The sequence below is a fragment of the Hemicordylus capensis genome, chromosome 6 (assembly GCF_027244095.1).
Source record: "Hemicordylus capensis ecotype Gifberg chromosome 6, rHemCap1.1.pri, whole genome shotgun sequence".
NCBI lineage: Eukaryota > Metazoa > Chordata > Lepidosauria > Squamata > Cordylidae > Hemicordylus > Hemicordylus capensis.
Window position 1 is genome coordinate 43,722,051 of NC_069662.1, and position 19,221 is coordinate 43,741,271.

Genomic DNA, 19,221 nt, shown 5'->3' on the forward strand with positions numbered 1-19,221 from the left:
TAAGTTGAGTCCATATTACTAAATAGGAGGGGTATCATCTGTATTCTTAGCCTCAGGTATCTAAATGTCTTGGGCCTGCCCTGAAGATATTTTCAAATATACACCAAAGGTTTCAGTAGGACCATTAGTAAATTTTATTAGCACCAGCTAAATTGTTATTTGTGGACTTTTCGTTAGTCCTAAATAAAAGTGTCACCCTACTGTTACTTTTGCATTCCGCCCTCCCCCCAACTTCAATAGGCCAGCACAGTTCCCTACAATTTTGGACTGCTTTGCAAGATAAATTAGTTTCAGCACGTACGTGATTAAAAACATTTTTTTAAAAAAAAACCACCCCGAAAACCCATCCACACTCTTTTTGTTAAGATCCGCTTCCCTTCACTAACCAAAGGGTGGCGCTGGTGGAACCCTTATCTGTCAAAGAAGGCAATGTTACAGATAATAGGATTTAAGGGGGTGGGAGATATTCCTCATTCTTTTTGGTCCTTGCTTGATCGCCCCATATTGAACAGCAACAAAAAATAAAATGTAGCTCACACACTTTAGATGCCAGATCCGTTCCCCTGGATGAAGAGAAAGGAAGGGGAAACAAAACAAAACAAAAAAAGCCCCTCCAAAACCAATAACCTTAAATAATTGTGGCGGGGGGGGGAGGAAGGAAGCAGAAAAGCTCCCTCCCAAATCAGGCAGCTGTTCCTGAACCTAAGACTTTACAAGCGCATGGAGCCATGATTGCTAGCTTGTAGGCTGTGTGCAGCTAGGGCGACGTTGTGTGCGTGAGTATAGTAGAGTGTGTGTGTGAGAGAGAGCGAGAGCGAGAGCGAGTCAGTGAGTGTTTGTGTGCATGGGGACTAGCAACCGCGTCTGCTTGAGCTCAGCGCCAGCAATGCCGCCGCCGATCTCGCTTGTGGTATTTTTGTACGGGGGGGAGGCTTCGGAGTCCTCTCCTTTTTCCCCCATCCGAGTGGGAGTGTGTATAAAGGCGGATCGGAGGAAGGGGGAACCCAGAGATTAAAGAAGGAGAAGCGGACGAAGAGTGGATGCGTGTTCGAAAACAACAACAACAACAGCAGGAGGGTGGTGGTGGGGAATCTGCAAAAGAGAAACTTATGGAAGAATGAAGGAGATGGTTGGTGGTTGCTGCGTCTGTTCTGATGAGCGGGGCTGGGCAGAAAACCCCCTGGTGTACTGTGATGGGCATGGCTGTAACGTGGCGGTGCATCAAGGTAAGACACCCCCCCAGCCCCTCTTTCAGCTTTCCCCCCTCCAGCCAAGCCTCTGTTTGCATTCGATCTCTTGGGGCTTTGCCAGAATTAGATGTGGGCAGATTCGTCAGGGGGTGGGGGCTTAAACTGGACAGATACAGACCACCCCCGCCGCCGCCACACTGAACCTTTGCCAGCTTTGAGCAGACCAAATAAAAAAATTTTTAAAATGGCTTTGGCTTTAGACATGGAGGACTATTAGTTGAGAGATAAATATGCATTATTGTTGTTATTATGGTCATTATTATTATTATGCATTGCAAGTATTAGAATCGCTATTGTTCTGTATAACGGTAATCTTGAAAGGCCCTACTTGGGGATGGGGTTGCAGAAGCAGCGATTTGCAAAGGGTTTAGGAAGAAAGGGGGGGTTGTGGTTGTGTGTGCGCGTGAGTGTATACACATGTATTGGAAGGGTGGGCTTGATTTTAATTTGTGTGTGTGTGTGGAGGCGGCAAGATTTTAGCTTTCCTTTGGTGTGTGTGTGTTTACTGCTTTGTTTTGTATTTTTCTTTAGTTGCTTTTCACTGCATCAGCCTAGGGAAGGGATGGGGGTGACATCTGAACAACAGCAGAGAGAAAGGGGGTAGCGATGGTCAGTTGCTTTGTTTCCCCCCCTCCCCATGATGATGGTGTTTATTATTATTTTGACGTAGCTTCAGAAAGAAACGTATGGTAGTGACCTCTGACTGTGTCCCTCTGCTTCCTTCCGGGATTAGCAGGGGTTCTATTATTAGCTACCATGTCACTTCTTTTTTTTTTTTTTAATGAGAGAGGAGATGGGAGGGGGACTCTAGTCTGCAGCTTCAAGGTAAGCTAGCAGAGGAGAATTTGTAGACCGCGAATGTGGGACAGATATTCACCTCTCTACAAAAGGACACCTTTGAACAAGGAAATAGAGCCGAAGTGTGTGAGCTCTCGGGCTCTCCCTCCCTCTCTCTCTGGTTTCCTCAGTGCGTAGATCATTAACACTGGAAACAGAAGTGCAGGGAGTCACCTGGGTTGCTCCCTGCCCCACAGTTCTAGGGTTATTAATGTAATTTCAAGCCTGGCTTAACCCTTTCCAACCTTAACCCTTCCCTTCCCTTCCTAAAAGGAGCATTGCCAGCAATCAAGCTAGCCTAGAGGTTTTTGTCCCTGACCTAGAAGTTTTTAGCCCTAATCTGAGATCCATGGATGACTGTGATTATTTTGTAATGGGGGAGAAAAGCCCCCTCTGTCTAGGCCCACAGAAGCTGTCTTCGCATGTTAAAGCCTATTTGTTTGATTGGCATATGAGATTTGATGAAAGTTGGTCTTTCTGATTCCATATACTGAGCCTATATTTTATCTTTCATCTCCTTGAAATGTGTTGGGTTTGAATTCTGAACATCTGGATTTGTTGCTAGCAGAAATATACTGTATAGCTTCACCTATACTTACACCTATACTTATACCTACATCTTGAAAGGATCAAAATATGGTTTGTAAAAAAGTAAAGTTGTGTCCTCAAGTTAGTGTCGACTCCTGGTGACCACAGAGCCCTGTGGTTGTCTTTGGTAGAATACAGGAGGGGTTTACCATTGCCATCTCCCTCGCAATATGAGATGATGCCTTTCAGCACCTTCCTATATCGCTGCTGCCCGATACCTCTTGCTCGCTAGGCAAGTCATTTCCCTGCTGCACCATTAGGTGGCATGTTTTGTAGATATAATGTAGATATACATTATGTAGATATAATGCTCAAAGGGGCTCTATGTATTAATATTATGTATTCTGTGTGACATTTATCCTACCCAGATGTATACGTTCCTGGTGGCAATTTAACACATTTCCTGGTTGAGCCGTAGCATTAAGTTCCAGGACTAAGTCTTGATGAGCTTCAGTTGAAATTAAGCCCCTTTCATTAGCTTTGCTGCTTCCTCCTGTCCAGTGCATCTCCTATGGGGCCCTAAGAGGAAGGACTGTAGCTCAGGGGAAGATGCAGAGCATCACATGCAGAAGGTCCCAGTTCAATCCCTGGAATCTCCAGGTAGGACTGGGCAGTACGCAGGTATGGTCAAGGAATGGAAGCATACACCTGTGCATGGAGAAGGCAGAGACTTCACTTAAGCATCCCTGTCCAGGGGCATAAGTATAATAGAGCAAGGGGAGACAGTTGTCTGGGGGCCCACTGCCTTGGGGGCCCCCCAGAGGCAAGTCACATGACCTTCTCCCACAGCCGCGCACCTGCCTGGGCTTCCTTCAGTTGTCTTCATCTTCATATAATTTTTACTCTTCTTTTTGTTACCACTATTCAGCCTCATTTAAGATTTCTTTACTTCATGAGCTGAGCTTCAGTGAGGGGGTGGGTGGGCGCCATTATAAAATCTTGTCTCTGAGCCCACTCCAACCTTGCTACGCTCCTGTCCTTGTCAGTGGTACCACTATAATATAGAACAGTGTTTCTTAACCTTGGGCCCCCAGGTGTTGTCGGACTACAACTCCCATTCTCCTCAGCCACAAAAGCCATGTCTGGGGATGATGGGAGTTGTAGTCCGACAACGTCTGGGGGCCCAAGGTTAAGAAACCCTGATATGGAGTTTCTCTCTATATAAGAGGGAGAAAGAGTCCCACTTCTTTAAAGAGATGTTCTGCTAGACAACAGGAGATGCATTGCATCTCCTGGTGGCCCTATCAAGTTGCAGCCGAATTGTGGCGAACACTTTGTCCACTGTTTCGCTGGTAAGAAAACAGGGTGGGAGATGCTTTCAGGTTGTAAGAAATGGAGATGACACTTTCAAGCCACATCTCTCATTGGATTTTTGCATAGGATACCATGGCTGTGCTCCAGCTGATATATTCCAGCTCATGTGTCCGGAAACAGCAGCTGGTACAAAATAAGGCTGCAAGATTATTAACTGGAACTGGACTTTTTGATCACATTATGCCAGTGCTTTGTCAGCTGCACTGGCTCCCAATCCGTTTCTGGGCCCAATTCAAAGTGCTAGTGTTAACCTTTAAAGCCCTAAATGGCTTGGAATGGTTACCTGAGAGATCGCCTTGCTCCATATGTCCCAACCTGAAAAGATCTTTTTTGGAGGCCCTCCTCTGGGTGCCGCTGCCAAATGTGGTGAGGTGGGTGGCACTGGCTACCAGGGAGAGGGCCATTTATTTATTTAACATATTTTTATACTGCCCCAAACTTATGTCTCTGGGCGGTTTACAAAAAAAAAAAAGCAACATTAAAACATTAGTTAAAAACAAAAACAAGAAATTTTTAAAATGACAATTTAAAATTTTTAAAACAATATTCTATAACAACATTAAAAACAATCAAAACAGTATAAGTTAAAGCCTAGGTGAACAAGTGCATCTTTAAAGACTTTTTAAAAATTGCCAGAGATAGGGAGGCTTTCCCCCCCCCCAGTAGTTGCACCCCGTTTATGGAATAGCCTCCCCAGTGAGGTTTGCCTGGCTTCATTACTTTGTTCTTTTCGATGCTGGGTAAAGACCTTTTAGTTCACCCAGGCCTTTTAAATTTGCATTTTCAGATTTGATCTGATTTTAAACTAATTTTAAAATGCGTTTTTGAGCTGCTTTGTATTGTATTTTGTATTTTCTTTTCACCTTCTTAAAAAATCTGTTATGATTTAATGTGTTAGGTGTTATTGTTGTATGTTTTAATCCTCTATTGTGAGCCTCCCAGATAACAATTTGTTATGGGGCGGCTAACAAATAAAGTTGTGTATTATTTATTTATTTATTATTTATTCCATGTCTTTGAGAAGTCACCGTTGCTGGATGGTAGCAACTTCATTATAAAACCTGACCACCCATGAGCAGGTGTTGGCTGGTGTAGCTACCTGTCAACTTGATAGGCTTTTTGCTAGGCTTAGCTAGGATTTGAATGTTGTTTGAGATTGGCTTCCTGTCCGTAGGGATATGCATGGAACTGGTTTTCCTGGTTTGGCTTGAATCAGGACCAGATTCCAGCTGAATTGGTCAGCTTGGGCTCGATCAAACCCGGCCTGGTCTGGTTCGGCCTGGCCATTGAGCCACCCAAGCTGGCTTGTGAGCTGGCTTGAGGGGAATACTTATAAAGGAGAATTCAGCAAGGATTCCCCTTTGCAAGTAAAGGGCTTTTCCATAGTAAGTGTGTGTGTGTGGGAGGTATTTTTTACCTTTAAAAAACAAGCCATGGGCACCAGTGGCGGCAGCCACCCCTCCAACCCATCTGCTGGCTTCCCAAATGACAGGCTGGTCAGGCTGCAGTTCATTTTGGCCTCTGTGCATGTGCAGCCGCCATTATTATTGGGGAATATCTTGCAGTGCTCACACATCAAGTCTCCCATTTAGATGCAACCAGAGCAGACCCTGCTTAGCTATGGGGACAAGTCATGCTTGCTACCACAAGACCAGCTCTCCTCTCTTCCACACATTAATGAGACTGACATGTGAACAGCAATTGTGGCTGCCTGTGTCACATCTAGTGTGGCCCTCAGGAATACCTGTATCTAAGGCCGACTCATTGATTTTTCCATACCCAATGGCTATTAACAGTTAATGGGCCTATGTACCACACAGGCAGTGACCATTTTTCTTTGGATCAAGGAGGCAGCCCAAACGTTTGGGAGCCGGACACTGGACCCTTGACAAAATTGCTGGACTTAGTGAAGGACATTGTGGAGGCAGAGGGTAAATGGGCTTCTCTTTATCCTCTTCATAAGCAACATACTTAGAACAGAAGCAAGACTCCCTGGGACAAATACATAATTTATTAAATCACTCTGCCTCTGACTATCCTAGTCTAGGCTCCACTGTTAGATTACTAGGTGCCTGGAATTTGTCAGGCCCTGGTACTACATCTGCACATCAAAAGCACAAATCATTTTGTTGTGGTTTTTAAAAAGTGACTGATTTACAGTATGTTGCTTACATTGCAGTTATTAAAGTGTATCAGAAAGTAGCCATCTCAAGTGCTCTTAAAAATGTTCTGCTCCTTTTGTAGTTTAATTTGGAATATATTGATGACTAGGACTTCTGAGTCTTGTTGATAATCTTGTCCTCTCTACTGAAATTTGTGTGTCTGTGTGTCTTGAAATCTGCTTCTGTGTATGTCTTCTGAAATCTGCTTCAGAATCCTGAAGAGAGAAAAGATGGGGGCAGTGGAGGGAGCAAAAGTGAAGGGGGTGGTATTTGGGGAAACACTTTGCTGAAACAGAGGGTACTGCTGCAGAGAGATTTCAGGGAAGAGAGGGAAATGGATTCATCAACAGAAAGGGAGATACTACTCACTCAAACCACTTATGTATAAGAGGATATAATTTGATTAATGTCTTTTCCAGCCAGCATGTATTGCTGGATCAGACCAAGGTCTATCTAGTCAGGCATTCTGTTCCCCACAGTGAGAACTCTGGGATGCTCACAAGTAGGCTATGAAAGTGCCCCCCCCCTTTTGTCTGCCCCAAATATCTAGTAATCAAAGGTATACTGTCTCTGAATATGAAGGTTTCATTAGTATAATAGACCTTATCCTTCATTAATCTAATCCCCAATTAAAGCCATCTATATCCCATAGGGACATAGGAAGCTGCCATATACTGAGTCAGACCATTGGTCTATCTGGCTCAGTATTGTCTTCACAGACTGGCAGCGGCCTCTCCAAGGTTGCAGGCAGGAATCTCTCTCAGCCTTGTCTTGGAGAAGCCAAGCAGGGAACTTGAACCCTTCTGCTCTTCCAAGAGTGGCTCCATCCCCTGAGGGGAATATCTTACAGTGCTCACACTTCTAGACTCCCATTCATATGCAACCAGGGTAGAGCCTGCTTAGCTAAGAGGACAAGTCATGCTTGCTACTACAAGACCAGCTTTCCTCTCCTAGATCAGCTTTCCTCCATACATTAATTTTGTATTATGTGGAGAAATGCTTATTTTTGTCAGTTTTTGAACCTGTAGCCAATCAGCTTCAATGGATGAGCCCAAGTATTAAATATATAGAACTATTTCCTTCTTAAAAAAAAAAAAAAACACCACTGTGAACTGATGTGCACTTCCATTATAAAATAAAGCAAAGAAGTATAGAAAATAACTGGGGCATGGGAACAATAGAGAGAGAGGAACATAGAGTTGAAGACAGGCAAAGATTAAGCCGAATGGAAAGTCATGTGAAAACAGGGTGTCATGGGAAAGCAAAGAAATGCCCCTCTTGGCACTATGTAGGAATTGATTGTGCTGGAGAAGCAAACACAGGAATATGATGTCACATTTCAAACACTATTATTTTCTCCACTTGTCATGAACTGCTACCATTTTGCTGTCCCTCCCTTTTCCTTGATGCCTGATATCCTTTTTGAATGACTCAAATTAGATTGTCTGTCCTCCAAATTATATGCATACAGCCTTTGTGGTTTCCTGTTGTAAGATTGGGAAGTTCACATACCCAGAAGTAAGGCTTTCAGTCTTTTGTTCTTATGCACACAGCAGGTCAGATTTCAAGAGGAAAGCAGGAATTGTTTTGTTTGTTGGGTTTTTTGATAGAAGTTAGTACCCAATCAAATAGTCCCTATAATGTCATATTAATCCTTTAAAATGAACATGTGACACCATGTGCTTTTTTGTTTGTGGTATATGACTTTGTCACGGACATGTATATTTTGTAAGTGCAGAGTTTGGTACTGGGTGCAGAATTCGGGATTCTGAAAATCTCCTGAAAAGTTTCAAGTCCATAAGACTGAAAAAAATAGACTTGAAAATGTGAGTGTTGCTTGGTGACTTTTCAGGAATGGGAGTATGAAGGACTTCCAGTGGGGAGAACCCTGATGAGACGTCTCCATAGGACTATACATTACACAGAATTGTTCATGGCCAGAAACCAGTTCCTTCTTCTCTTCCCACATCAAAGCATATTAGTAGAAGAAATTAGTGCTGGGTTTCCGAACACGGGTAGACAAACTCAGAATCAGAGATCCCAGCCAATAAAACAATATTTATTTATTAATCACCTGCATTTTAACCAATGACTGAATGAATTACATTTCAATACATTTGTATTTCATGAAAATATATTTGTTCATTTATTATATTCGTACACCACCCCAAACTCACATCTCTGGATGGCTTTCAACAACATATAACGAACTGAAACCACATTTCTAGTTAAAAAGCTTGGGTGAATAAATGTGTCTTTGAAGACTTTTTAAAAGCTGTCAGACATGGAGAGGCTCTTATTTCAGCAGGGAGCACATTCCAAAGTCTCGGGGTGGCAACAGAGAAGGCCCCGTTTGCTGAATAGCCATCAGATGAGCTGGTCGCAACTGCAGATGGACCTCTCCAGATGATCTCAACCTTGGGCTTAAGCCAGCACTTTGTATTTTGCCCCGAAACTTATTGGTAGCCAGTGTAGTTATTTTAAGGTAGGAGCAATTTTTAAGGATCTGGAGACCAAGCTGGCTGCCACATTCTGCACCAGTTGCATTTTCCAGAAATAGAGCGTCTTTAAAAGACATATAGGTGACTAAAGGTTTTTGACATACTTAAGAAAGTGTAAAATAACTTATAGTTTAATCTACAAAAGTAACCCCTCATTAGAAAAGAAAGGTGATATGTTCTTTTTTGTTGTTCCCTATTACAGTAACATAACTGAATCAAAATAGCTTGCTTGCCAATTTGGCTGCAAATTATGAGTATATTTGATTCCCCCTTCCCCCCCGATCAAATATACTCTTAATTTGCAGCCAAGTTGATAAGCAATGGCTCCTCCAGATCAGCTAATATTTTAGCTGATGAATCTACCTATTAAACTGATTAATTAGGCTTGCAGCCTGATACATTTTACATATGCTCCAACTGTTCCTATTTACCAGGATCATCCCCCATGTTCTGGTACTTGTCCTTGCTCAATTGCTGACTCTCGTTTTTGCCTTTTGAGAATGAGTGTTCAAATGTTGCTCTCCTAAGTTGCTCAAATAATTATTCTTCAGGGTTCAGCTCCCTCCCCAGGATCTCTAGTAGTAAAATCTCTGAGTAGGGGTGGGTACATCTTGCCTGTATTGTGCATGCATATAAATATCTGCGCATGAACATTAAGGCTCCATGTGGTGTGCAGCCATGTCATTTCACATGCTGTAGCTGTTGATAATAGTGTATGACAATTGTGTTTTGTTAATATAGCCTCTCTTTACTTTTAATAAGCAAAAAACAAGAACATATCCCCTCATTACTTTTAAATTAGTACTGGACAGGCTATGGCAGAATAAATTGATACAGCAGTCAGAGCAGAGCCTTCCATGGAGGAGATCCATGGAATGAAAATAGGGGCGTTACCAGAATGTCTCTGTTTTCATCTGTGATATGTGGAAGGATAGATTTCATCGTTGTGTTATCCGGGAAGTCAGACGGACTGTCCAGCCCACTGGCAATGTTTCGTTTTGGGAAAAGAGAGGTGTGTCAGGTCTGTTTCATGGCAAAGTTCCATTGATGTTTTCAAAAGCGCCCATATTGCCACACCCTACTCTGACCTCATCTGACTTATTATATACTATATGTGTGCTCCTCTCTTCCTTTGAGGAGCTTGGGACAGTTCATGCATGGTTCCCAGGTAGTCTCCCATTCAGAAGGCCAGAACCTGCTAAGCTTCATTGGTAGCCATTGCATTGTCCTGAGTTTCTGCAGTAGTGCCATGGTGCTTTGCAACATTGCACCAGTGCAGGGATGGCCAATCTGAGGCTCACCAGTTCTTAGACGACAACTCTGATTAACCCCAGTTGCAGTCGAGTGTGGCTGGGGATGATGGGAGTTGTAGTCCGACAACAGCATACCCTGTGCGAAAAGTATCAATATTCCAACTTGTGAGAAGCTGTATTATGTGTAATTGATGCAAACCAAGCATATTTTCTTTAATTCTGGTTAGCTTAATTTGGGTACTTTATTCTGCTTCTGGCAGCAGCTCTTCGAGATTTCAGATAGAGAGGCCTTTTCCATCCCTACTTGGAGAAGCCAGGAACTAAATCTATTATTATTATTATTATTATTATTATTATTATTTTTACATTTATATCCCGCTGTTCCTCCAAGGAGCCCAGAGCGGTGTACTACATACCTAAGTTTCTCTTTCACAACAACCCTGTGAAGTAGGTTAGGCTGAGAGAGAAGTGACTGGCCCAGAATTGCCCAGCAAGTATCATGGCTGAATGGGGATTTGAACTTGGGTCTCCCCAGTCCTAGTCCAGCACTCTAACCACTATACCACGCTGGCTCTAGGACTTTCTGCCTGCAAAGTAGGTTCCTCTGCTAACTGAACAAAAGTGGCACCTTTTAAAAGTGGTGCTTCTATTTTATTTAGCAGGGGGAGAGCAACTGGCCCTCTCCATCCCCAGCACAGCATCCCTCCAGTGGCTGTTGCTGGTGTTTCTTGTTTAGTTTGTGAGCCCTTTTGGGACAGAGAACCCTTTCCTTTGTTTTTTTGTATCTGTGTAAACAATTTTGGGATCTTTTGTGGGAAAGCGGTATATAAATATTCATCCTATTCATATTCATAAAGCAGGTGCGCTATCCCTGAGCTGTGGCCCCTCCCCAGACTATCTTCTTGCAACAAGCTACTCTAGGAGCAAAAGGCTCTGGCAACCAGCCAGGAAGCAATTTTGGTGGGCAAGTGTGTGGGTCAGGAGCACTCCCACACAGCATAAGTGCCAGAACACATGTGTACCCTTTTATAGGAGCACTTTGGTCTCTGGTCAACTTCTGATTCTAAACTCTGAGTGTTTGTTCTTATATACACAGTGAAATGGAGTTCTGTATTAGGTATGGATGTCAGTGGCCAAAGGTATAAATCCCTCTTCTTAAAAAGAAATAAAAGGGTGACTGTTTGGCAGCATTGATATCATTATGATGCAGTTTTTAAAAGTAACCTCTTAAGATAAGCTGGCCAATGTAATGTTTGTTTATTACTTATCATATTTTTATAACATCTGATATATAACTCTCTAGGCGATGATGTTGAATATATCCAATAGTTGGTCTCTTACCAATGATGTTTTTCTCTACACACCCCACTCCGTGAACCACTGAAATATGACAAGATGCTCCTGAAGGTCAGGGCTCAATAGTAAATAAGAAAGTGCCACTGAGCATGTGCAGAATGCATTCTCCTGTCCATTGGGTAGCCACAGCCAGCTTCAGTCAGTATCCAGCCATTTTTGCTATGTTTGTTTAATTTTGGGACTTTGGCAAGAAGGTGTGATATACATTTTGAAAATAAATCAATAAATAGCTAATAAACATTAACTTTTAGGCCAGAAATCATACCTCCCAGGCAGACTTGAACCCTAGTAGCAGTCACTTTGAAAAGAAAGGATTAAAATCTCACCAAGAGTTTACAGTTTGGTTGGGAAAATGTTATATGCTCAGATAAAAGCAAATAAAAGAGTTTTGGAGCTGGGGTTATTTTTAATTTCTTTTAAAAGTCAGCATTGCAATTCACATTCTTTTTTGTTAATTGGTTTTTTCTTAATCTAGTCTTTCTTTTCTTTCTTTTTTCTTTTCTTTCTTTTCTTTCTTTTCTTTCTTTCCTGCTTTGATGATTCCCCCCTGCATCTCTCTCTTTCAGTAGGAAGGAATATTAATATAGTTTTCAGTGGACTGGATTATTCTGGCCTCCCTCTCTGAAGATGGAGCCAAGACTGCCTTGTCTGCCAAGCTTGTATAGAGTTTCCATACTTGTCTGCCTCCTTGGCTCTTTTGGGGAGTGGGCCTGCCCTCTTGGTTTCATTGCATCAGCATCTTTTGCTCATGCTAAGCTGCAGACTATTACAGGCATGAAGGAAACCTGCTGGATTTGCATCTGGCCTGGGTTGTCTCAGGCTGCTATCCAACAACATCAGGGCTGTGCCAAAGTTTTGCATATCCCAAAGAGAGGAAGATTTATGTTCTTTTCACAGATCTTGAAAGCCCCCACCCACTTTCCCCCACAGCGCCACTCCATAATAAAAATAAAGGCAGGAAAACTAGAATGTATATGTTTTTATACATATACATGAGATTTTTTTTTTAATGAATCCTGATGAACACCATTGAAACCAATGGAGACAACCTAGTCATGTTGAAGTTGTTCCATTAATTTCAGTGGGACTGTTACCGAAACAGCTTGTTTGGGGGCTGCAGACAGCAACCCAGTATATGATTTGGAGTTGCAGGCATGCAGCCTTCATCTTGGATACCTAAGCTCATGGGATCGTGAACTCTGCACATGCCCATATTTGTCATCCTATGCAGTTTGGTTGCTTGGCACAAGCAAACATGGGGCTACACTGCTCAAGGTCAGAAGAACAACAACTGTAGGGAGACCCCCATGGCCTCTCTTGCAAAAAGGAGGAAGCTAGGAAGCAGACCCGGGTCAAAGAGACCCTCGCAAGGGAAATAGCTAGCTCCTTTCGCAGTGGAATTAGCCTCACTAATTGCTCCTACAACTACTCAGATAAGCATGGCACACCCCAGTCTCCTATCACAATGTTAACGAGCTGTCAAGGACCCAGAGGTAGGATCATTAACAGGAAAATAAAATATCTCTCTCTCCCAGGAAGAGAAATCCCGGTCTCAGATAAAGCTTTTGAGTTCACCCATTCAGTACTCCACACACGCCTCTCGACCAGCTATTCCATCTTTTGTTTCTTAATGATCACACCCACTTGATTGGTTCATGTAAACATTAACTTCTTTATAACACATGAGTTTCAGCCCCTGCAGTCACAGCACCTGACCTTTACATTGCCCCAGGGCATGTTTTGGCCTATTTGTATTCCTGACCCAAGCACCTGTTCAGGAGGAAAAACAGAAAAAGATGAAGGAGGTAAAACACAACAGAGAACTCAGAGAAGGATCCTGGAGAACAGAACACCCCTGGACCTGTCCTGGAACCAAACACTGTCCTGTTTCCCTAGCTCGCGAGTGGTCATGCTGCGCCATTTGCTTCTCCTCTTTCCTTCCTTTCTACTTTGCCCCTATGAGGAAATCTACCTGCACACTCCAACCTGCAAGTGCATCCAAACACACCAACGGATCGGGACTGGCAATACTAACCGTCCATCCCTTTAAATCTCCTTGCTCCCTTCTCTCTCCTCTTTAAGTTTACATCTGGGTCCTTTCTCAAGCAAAGCCTTAAGCTAATTAATTGACAATTTGGACCTTAAGCTAAAATGCCTCTATGTGAGACTCTAGTTAATACTGTCAGTCAAGATTTTGTTGCTTCCTCACCTTGCGTAACCAATCTTTTTTATTTTCCTGTACCCCGATTATCCATAAATAAGCCTGATTGTACCATATCTCTGTCTTCTCATCATTTCCAGACCAAAACTTTGCACAAATTGACACTGTAATGAACTGTTCCATATACTCATGCTGATTCCCCATGTTAGCCCCAAAGTCCGATTGAAGTGTTTAGCCAGCACCCCGAAACAGTTTCATTAACAGGACTTAGTCAAGATTCATGTTCTTTGGAGATGACTAAAGAACAAAGACAACTAACATTGCTTTTCTCAGTAGACAAGTCAGTCTACTCCAGCTGTCTGTTTTCGACAGCAACCAGTCAGATGCATTTGGGAAGCTCACAAATAAGTCATTAATGCATTCCATGTTTTATTCCCAGCATCTTGTATTCAGGGGTATACTGCCTCTCAACCTGGAGGTTCTATTTAACTACCTAGCTAACAGCTGTTGGCAAACCTTTATCCTTAATGGATTTCTAATTTTTTTAAAAATGTATTATTTATGTTACACATATATCAGATTTTAAAATGTGTGCTAAGGGCAAACTGATTTAAAAAGATGATTCTTTGGTACCAAAGCTGGGATGAAGCAAGGTGAGGCAGCTGCTTCAAAGTGGCAGATTTATAGAGTGCTAGTTCCTTGTTAAATTTTAGGAAGCTGGTGGTGGGGGGTTGGTGGGAGGAATCCTCTTTATGCTGCCAGGTATTTGAGGTATAGAACTTTCTGTTCCTGGCAAGGAGTCGAAGTATTGAAAATTGGGGTTCAATTCCCATTCAGGTTCATCACTTTCTTGTATTTTGTTTAACTCAGGTTCGGACAATAACTTAACCAATTCAGACTCTTTGAACCAATTTTGAACTGACTGAGATATAGAATAATATACAGCTATTTTGCTTGCAGTATAACTCTACAAAATGAATACAATAAGTATTTTACATGAGTCGACACTTTCAATGAGCTGTCCACCATGACCCCAAGATCCCTCTCCTGGTCAGTCATCGACAGCTCAGATCCCATCAACATATACTTGAAGTTGGGGTTTTTCATCCCAGTGTGCATCACTTTACCCTTATTCACACTGAACTCAGTTTGCCATTTTGTCGCCCACTCACCCAGTTTGGAGAGATCCTTTTGGAGCACCTCATAATCCATTTTGGATTTCACTACCCAAAAGAGTTTGGTATCATCTGCAAATTTGGCCACCTTGCTGTTTACCCCTACTTCTGGATCATTTATTAATAAATTAAATGCTTGTCCTTCCCAGCTGGGGTTTGACAGACGATCAAGTTCCCCACCTCTGACCTTGGTTTTATCTACTGGGGAGTGCCGAGCTCTCAAATTAGGGTCGGAGGCTTCTCCTGCTCTAATGCTGATCGTGTGAACTGCTCAAGTGTGTTCCAGAGTTTGATTCTGATTCAGGTTCAAGGCAACCTAGAAACTGGAGATTTAGGTTCGGTTCTGGTTCACTGAAAATACCTTTGTGAACCAGTTTTTCGGTTCCGATCCAGATTTGTTTAGATGCCCTGGCAGAGACGCTGTTGCCCCTGGAGATCCAGGCTGAAGTCCAGGGCCTCCACACACCCTGCCCCCCCCCCAATACTCTTTAGACTGTCCTGGGTGGTGTGGTCGCAGTGCCTCTGGCCTGCGTTACACCAGGTGGCCGAGTGTGACTGACCTGTACCGGGTGTGACCTCTGCTTTAGAGACAGAGTGGGGAGTGAACAAAGAAATATGCGGGGTGGGAATATGTTGTGTGTTGAATTGTTTCTGCTAATGCATATTTGCATAAATATACTGGGGATTTTTGTGTGTGTAGGGGGGATGATGCTTTATTTGCAGCGGAGGTGGGGTGGGCTCCAAAGGCCTTTTGGTCCAGGCTCCAAAATTACCTAGATGCACCTCTGTGCCCTGGCTCCTAGATTTTATTATTTCTTGTTTACACAGTCAGACAGGTGTTATTGACTGGTTTGTTTTATTATTATTAATTATGATTATTATTATTTTAGATTTATATCCCGCTCTTCCTCCAAGGAGCCCAGAGCAGTGTACTGCATACTTAAGTTTCTCTTTCACAACAACCCTGTGAAGTAGGTTAGGCTGAGAGAGAAGTGACTGGCCCAAAGTCACCCAGCTAGTCTCATGGCTGAATGGGGATTTGAACTCGGGTCTCCCCGGTCCTAGTCCAGCACTCTAACCACTACACCACGCTGGCTCTTTACTTTGTGTTTTACTCTTTTACTTTTCTTTACTTTGTGTACTTAGTCTATTTGCCTTTATTTTAAAGAAAGAAATGTTGTGGCACTTTCCCAGGCTTTAAGGTCAGCAGAGTGAGAAAATTCACCCGACCTCCAGCGCACAATCCACTGCAGAACACCTAACAAAATTCAAAGGGCCACTACCATGCCCTCGTGCAGTTTCTTTTTCTTCTCAGCACCACTGAGGCTTGTACAAGAGAAGTTCCAAATAGTTGATGCCCCAGGTTGATTAGTAGAAATGGGGAGTGTATGATTTAGATTGTCTTCTCGGACACCAAAATGCCTGAGGCCCGGCCCTATTTGATCCCAAGCTTTCAAGGCTGTGCAATAGATTGAAATTAGATTCTGCCTTCTCATTTCTAGCCTGGTTTTAGGTATGTAGATGGTAAAAGGACATTAAGAGTTGATTTAGAAACTGCTAAACCTGAGCAACAGGGCCATAATCTCTTGCTTCAAAGAAATATCAGTGAGCTTCTCATAGCCAGCAGAAACTTCTGTAAACACACAGCCAAGCCCAGTGTCTTTGTGTATTTTGATGCCTATGAATTGTTAGCATCCGTAACTGATAAGTTGACTAAGAATAGCTGTTTTTTAAAGTTCAGAATTGTTTACCTATTTGTAAAGACCACCTTCTTTACATAAATAATTCCCTTAAGTTACCCCTTACCTATTTTAAGCACACTGTCATGATCACAATCATAATAAAATATTTAAAGGTGGGGGGCGGTGTTCTGTTTTTTACAGGATAACTTAAGTATAGTAAGGGTGATAATTTTAGTGGAAAATCCACCTTGAGTTAGGGGGAATCTTGAGTGGGTTGAGCAAAATTGTATGCGTCAGATGGGTGGAGTATGAAGGGAAACCAGAAACCACTGATTTACTGTTAGAGGTTGTTGATTTTTACCCACAATAGGTAAAACAGCAGAGCACTAAGGAATGAGCACACACTCCAGTTACAGAGTAGGTTGCAGAGGATGGTTGGGATATTGCAGCTATTTAGAGAAAACACATGGAGATCCTTGTATGACTAAACACTAAATATTTATTGGTTAAATACACCTAGATAGGAAAGGCCTATATCTAATCTAAAGGATTACATAATGGATAGGTAAGGAGATGTTTCCATCTGCTCTCTAGGAGGAAAGGAAGGATTGTGACTCAGCACAGGAAGTGCTGCAGAGTCAGTTCAGGGGTCATAGAGTAGGGACAGATAGGGAGACCCTGACTCACTGTCTCTACTCCCAAATGCCCCTAGTGGTCATTAGGACAGTTGGTGCAAAAGGTTGATGCACTGGAAGTTCATCTCCAATATTTACATACACACACGTGGACACACACACACTTTCCTCTTCTTGTGTTTTTCAAATAGAAGCTTCTGTATTACATATTTTAAAGTTGTTTTCTGTCCCTCCACCCCACCCCACCCCATCCCCGTACTTGTGGTAGAGTGATGCCTATAATGCTTAAATCTAAAGTCTTGCAAAGATTGCAAGACTTTAGATCTGAGCTAACGAGGTAAGATGCAGATGTCTTAATTGACATACAGACAAACAGCAAACTTGGGGTCTAGAATCCAGTGGAATTTGGTGGGGGGGTTGGCGGGGGGGTAGGGTCAGGACTAGGGATGTTGCTTTGATCTTGCAAAGCTCAGGTCAGCTCGCAATTTACCTTGATTGACAATAACATTGCTTAGGAAACTGCTGTGAAGGTACAGCTGCTCAGAACAAAGGCAAAGGCAGGAGATCACTTTTCAAAAGGGGGCGGGGGAGATTAGCCCTTGAAAGCACTTCCACCCAAACAAGGAAGGTTGGCAGGTTGGCAGTATAGCAGGCCTGTGCAACTTGTGACCCACCAAGCTGAATGTAGATGGCCAGCCACATATTGTGACCTTTCAGATGGTTGACAGTCCACCTGTTTTGCAGTGTAGGCAGCAAGACCAGAGTTTTTGAGATGTGGATTGTGTCTTGTGCGGGCTGCTGCAATAGGATGTTTTGAAAGTCCAGCTGAGCCTCTAAGAGCGTGAATAATGGGTGCTGGCCCAGATTTGTGGCTGAAATCAGAGGTATTAAACACCCACCCACAAATATATACTCCTGCAACTTCACTCTGAATTTTGCTTGTCTTCCCACAGCGTGCTATGGAATTGTTCAGGTTCCCACGGGACCATGGTTCTGTCGAAAATGTGAATCCCAAGAAAGAGCCGCCAGGGTGGTGAGTATGAGCTGAAACCAGGTCCTAATCATTATCCTACTAGTACAAACCAAAGCTCAGTTGATCCCACTATCCTGTTCCCAGTAGGGGTCAGAAAGAAATGGAAATCCAATAGGTGTAGGAGAAAAGTTATTTAATCCGAGTAGCATAAATCCTCATGCTGTTTCCATAATATCAGATTCCAGAACTGTTGGCAATCAGCTACCAATATAGCAATTTTCAGAGGGGTAGCTGCAGGAGCAGAAATAGTAAAGAGTCTTGGGGCATCTTAAAGATGCACTTTATTGCAGCAGAAGCTTTTGTTGACTAGTTTATATATACATGGATATAGAGAAAGAAAAGGTAAAAAGCAGGGTCAGATGCAAGAAGCCTAGTCTAGTGACAAGTTTACAAGTACATTTCTTATAGAGTGAATAATCTGAGAAATTGCAGTAGATGTGAACTATGGCCCTGAGCCATTTTTGGAAGGGCGGTATAGAAATTGAATTAATAATAATAATAATAATAATAATAGGTAGGTACGTTTACATTTTAAAACATCTTCTCGTGTGATCTGTGAAGTATGTTATAGCTAGTTTAGATAAAGTTTGAGTTTAGGTTAAGTTATGGGGATTATGTATGTGCTTATGCTAGTCAGGTTTAGAGTGCTTATGGTCTGATGTTTGTAGCCTATACATTTTGTTAAGTCATATAAAGTTTTGGTTTTTAAATCTTATTTAATTTTATAAAATATTTTATATTATTTATAATATTTTATAAAATATTTACATATTTTATAAAATATTATTTTATTTGTAACATAACTGCTGTTTATGGTTGTGCATTTTGTTAATTTGTTGATTTTATGAGTTTCACACTCTGCTCTACCACTAAGCCAGGACTGCCCAACTTTGGCCCTCCTGCAAATATTGGCCTACAACTCCCATAATCCCTGGCTATTGGCCACTGTGGCTGAGGATTATGGGAATTGTGGTCCAAAAACAGCTGGGGGGGACTAAGTTGAGCAGGCCTGCACTAAGCTATGGATGGGGCTATAGCTCAGTGATAGAGCATCTGCTTAGCATGCAGAAAGTCCCAGCTTCAATCCCCAGCAACACCAGGTAGGGCTGAAAAAAATTCCTCCTTGAAGCGCTGGAGACTCCCTGCCCATTGGAGTAGGCAACAGTGAGCTGGATGGACCAATGCTTTGACTCAGTAGATGACAGCTTCCTATGTTGACTTATATTTTCAGAAGGCCCAAGCAGCTGCAGAAGGAAGGAGGGGGTATTACTGAA

The 19,221-nt window shown here is 42.6% G+C and overlaps 1 protein-coding gene across 3 annotated transcripts in view; it reads left to right on the forward strand.

Moving 5' to 3' along the window:
* The first annotated feature begins 630 nt into the window (after window positions 1-630).
* MLLT6 (MLLT6, PHD finger containing) overlaps window positions 631-19,221 on the forward strand; it is a 138,477-nt gene continuing 119,886 nt past the window's right edge. For all 3 annotated transcript variants that reach the window (XM_053259997.1, XM_053260000.1, XM_053259999.1), the window contains exons 1-2: window positions 631-1,226; window positions 17,868-17,947. In XM_053259997.1, the coding sequence (XP_053115972.1) occupies window positions 1,118-1,226; window positions 17,868-17,947 (189 nt within the window). In that variant the 5' untranslated portion in view covers window positions 631-1,117. The remainder of the gene's footprint in view (window positions 1,227-17,867; window positions 17,948-19,221) is intronic.